At 39.8% G+C, this 2,037-nt stretch overlaps 1 protein-coding gene across 1 annotated transcript; it reads left to right on the top strand.

Moving 5' to 3' along the window:
• The first annotated feature begins 470 nt into the window (after positions 1–470).
• Positions 471–1,483, top strand: LOC110292031 (olfactory receptor 11A1-like). The gene has a single exon (XM_021159188.1). The coding sequence runs from the start codon at positions 488–490 to the stop codon at positions 1,436–1,438; it is 951 nt and encodes a 316-aa protein (XP_021014847.1). The 5' UTR covers positions 471–487; the 3' UTR covers positions 1,439–1,483.
• Positions 1,484–2,037: the final 554 nt, after the last annotated feature.

Genomic DNA, 2,037 nt, shown 5'->3' with positions numbered 1-2,037 from the left:
AAAGGATTTCTTTAAATGTCTTAGATGACAATTACTGTCACTGTTTAAAATAGAAGGGACTCTGTCTTGCATCCTTGTCTCACCTTGTTCTCTTTGTCATTTCACAAACATCCTCCTAGTTTTCTCTGTGGCACTTCCTTTTAGATTTTCCTTCCTGTCTATAACCCACAGATTACTAGAATGCACCCAGAAAGAATGTGCAATATGCAGTTCTCTCTCCATCTTTATATTCCTCTAGCTCATATGTTTCTGCTCCTGATGAAGTGATGATACCAAATAAGGAAAAAGGAAAGAAAAAAGCTGCAAGTTCTTATTTTAAATTATTTTCGTTCATGTGATTTAAAGAAGCCCTCTTCTCTTCTTCACTCATAGAGCAGAGAGTAGAGAGAGCATAGAATAAAAATCATTCTGTTCACGTTCTTGCATAAAGTAGAAACAGCTATATTATGTATGCTTTTATAATTGTGTCCTTCACAGAAACTAAAGTATGATGACCTTATCCTGGGGAAATCAAACAGTGATAGTGGAGTTTGTTCTTCGAGGATTCTCTTCCATCTTACAGCTGAATATTTCCCTCTTTATAATGTTTTGCATCTTCTACATCCTAACCATTTCCGGAAACATCCTTATTGTTCTCCTAGTGCTGTGCAACCATGCTCTTCACACTCCCATGTACTTTTTCCTAGTGAACCTGTCCTTTCTGGAGGTTTGCTACACCTCTAACATTGTCCCCAAGATGTTGCTGATTATTATAGCTGACCAGAAGACTATCTCAGTGGTTGGTTGCTTGGCACAATTCTACTTCTTTGGATCCCTTGCTGCAACAGAGTGCCTCTTGCTTGCTGTGATGTCCTATGACCGCTACCTAGCTATCTGCCAGCCTCTCCGATACCCCATCCTCATGACTGGTTCTCTCTGCTTTAGGTTGGCTATTGGGTCTTGGTTCTGCTGTTTCTTCCTCACAGCCATCACCATGGTCCTGCTATGTAGACAAAACTTCTGTGGCCCTAATGAAATTGATCACTTCTTTTGTGACTTTGCCCCCTTGATCCATCTCTCCTGCATGGATACTTCACTGACTGAGACCGTTGCCTTTGCCACCTCTTCTGCAGTCACTCTGGTCCCATTTTTCCTCATCACAATGTCCTACTCTTGCATCCTCATTGCCATCCTAAGAATCCCATCTGGCACAGGCAGGAAAAAGGCTTTCTCCACCTGTTCTTCCCATCTCACTGTTGTCACAGTATTTTATGGAACACTAATTGCCACCTATCTTGTGCCCTCAGCCAACTCTTCCCAATATTTACGCAAAGGTTTCTCTCTGCTATATACTATCCTGACACCTATGTTTAATCCCATTATCTATAGCCTGAGAAACAGAGACATCCATGAAGCTTTGAAGAAATGCTTGAGTAAGAAGTCAGATTTTCTCATATGACATGAAAAAGAAAAGTACTATATGGCAGCTGCCTCTGATGGCTGTCGATGCTTCTGAGTTCTGACAGTTTGGGGGCTAGTATTTCATGTCATTGTCTAAGTAGGTCAAATCCTGTCCTAGCATCCCCCCCAAATCATAGAGCCTTATAAAAATAAAAGCATATAATCAAGATGGAGTGATATGATTTTGACTAATTTCTTTGAATATTCATTGAAGCTCTAATATGCTCAAGGTACCCTGCTAGACATAAGAGATGAAAACAGATGAAAAAAATCATAGAGACATTCCTTACTATCATCAAACTCACTGTCTAGTAAGAAGAAAATCATTAACCAAGTAATAAGTATAAAATTGTGAATATTAGCCGGGCATGGTGGCGCACGCCTTTAATCCCAGCACTTGGGAAGCAGATGCAGGCAGATTTCTGAGTTCGAGGCCAGCCTGGTCTACAAAGTGAGCTCTAGGACAGCCAGGGCTATACAGAGAAACCCTGTCTCAAAAAACCAAAAAAATAAAATAAAATAAAATTGTGAATATAAATACAAAATTATATTAATAAGATAGCCAATTCACATCTATTAGAAGGGCCAAAATCTAGA

This window comes from Mus caroli, chromosome 3 (genome assembly GCF_900094665.2).
Source record: "Mus caroli chromosome 3, CAROLI_EIJ_v1.1, whole genome shotgun sequence".
Taxonomy (NCBI): domain Eukaryota; kingdom Metazoa; phylum Chordata; class Mammalia; order Rodentia; family Muridae; genus Mus; species Mus caroli.
The sequence above is the reverse complement of the archived record's forward strand: the minus strand, read 5'-3'. Positions and strand labels throughout refer to the sequence as shown.

Bases quoted from the DNA above. Each gene is read 5' to 3' on its own strand.
- LOC110292031 (XM_021159188.1), top strand. From the start codon at position 488: ATGATGACCTTATCCTGGGGAAATCAAACAGTGATAGTGGAGTTTGTT.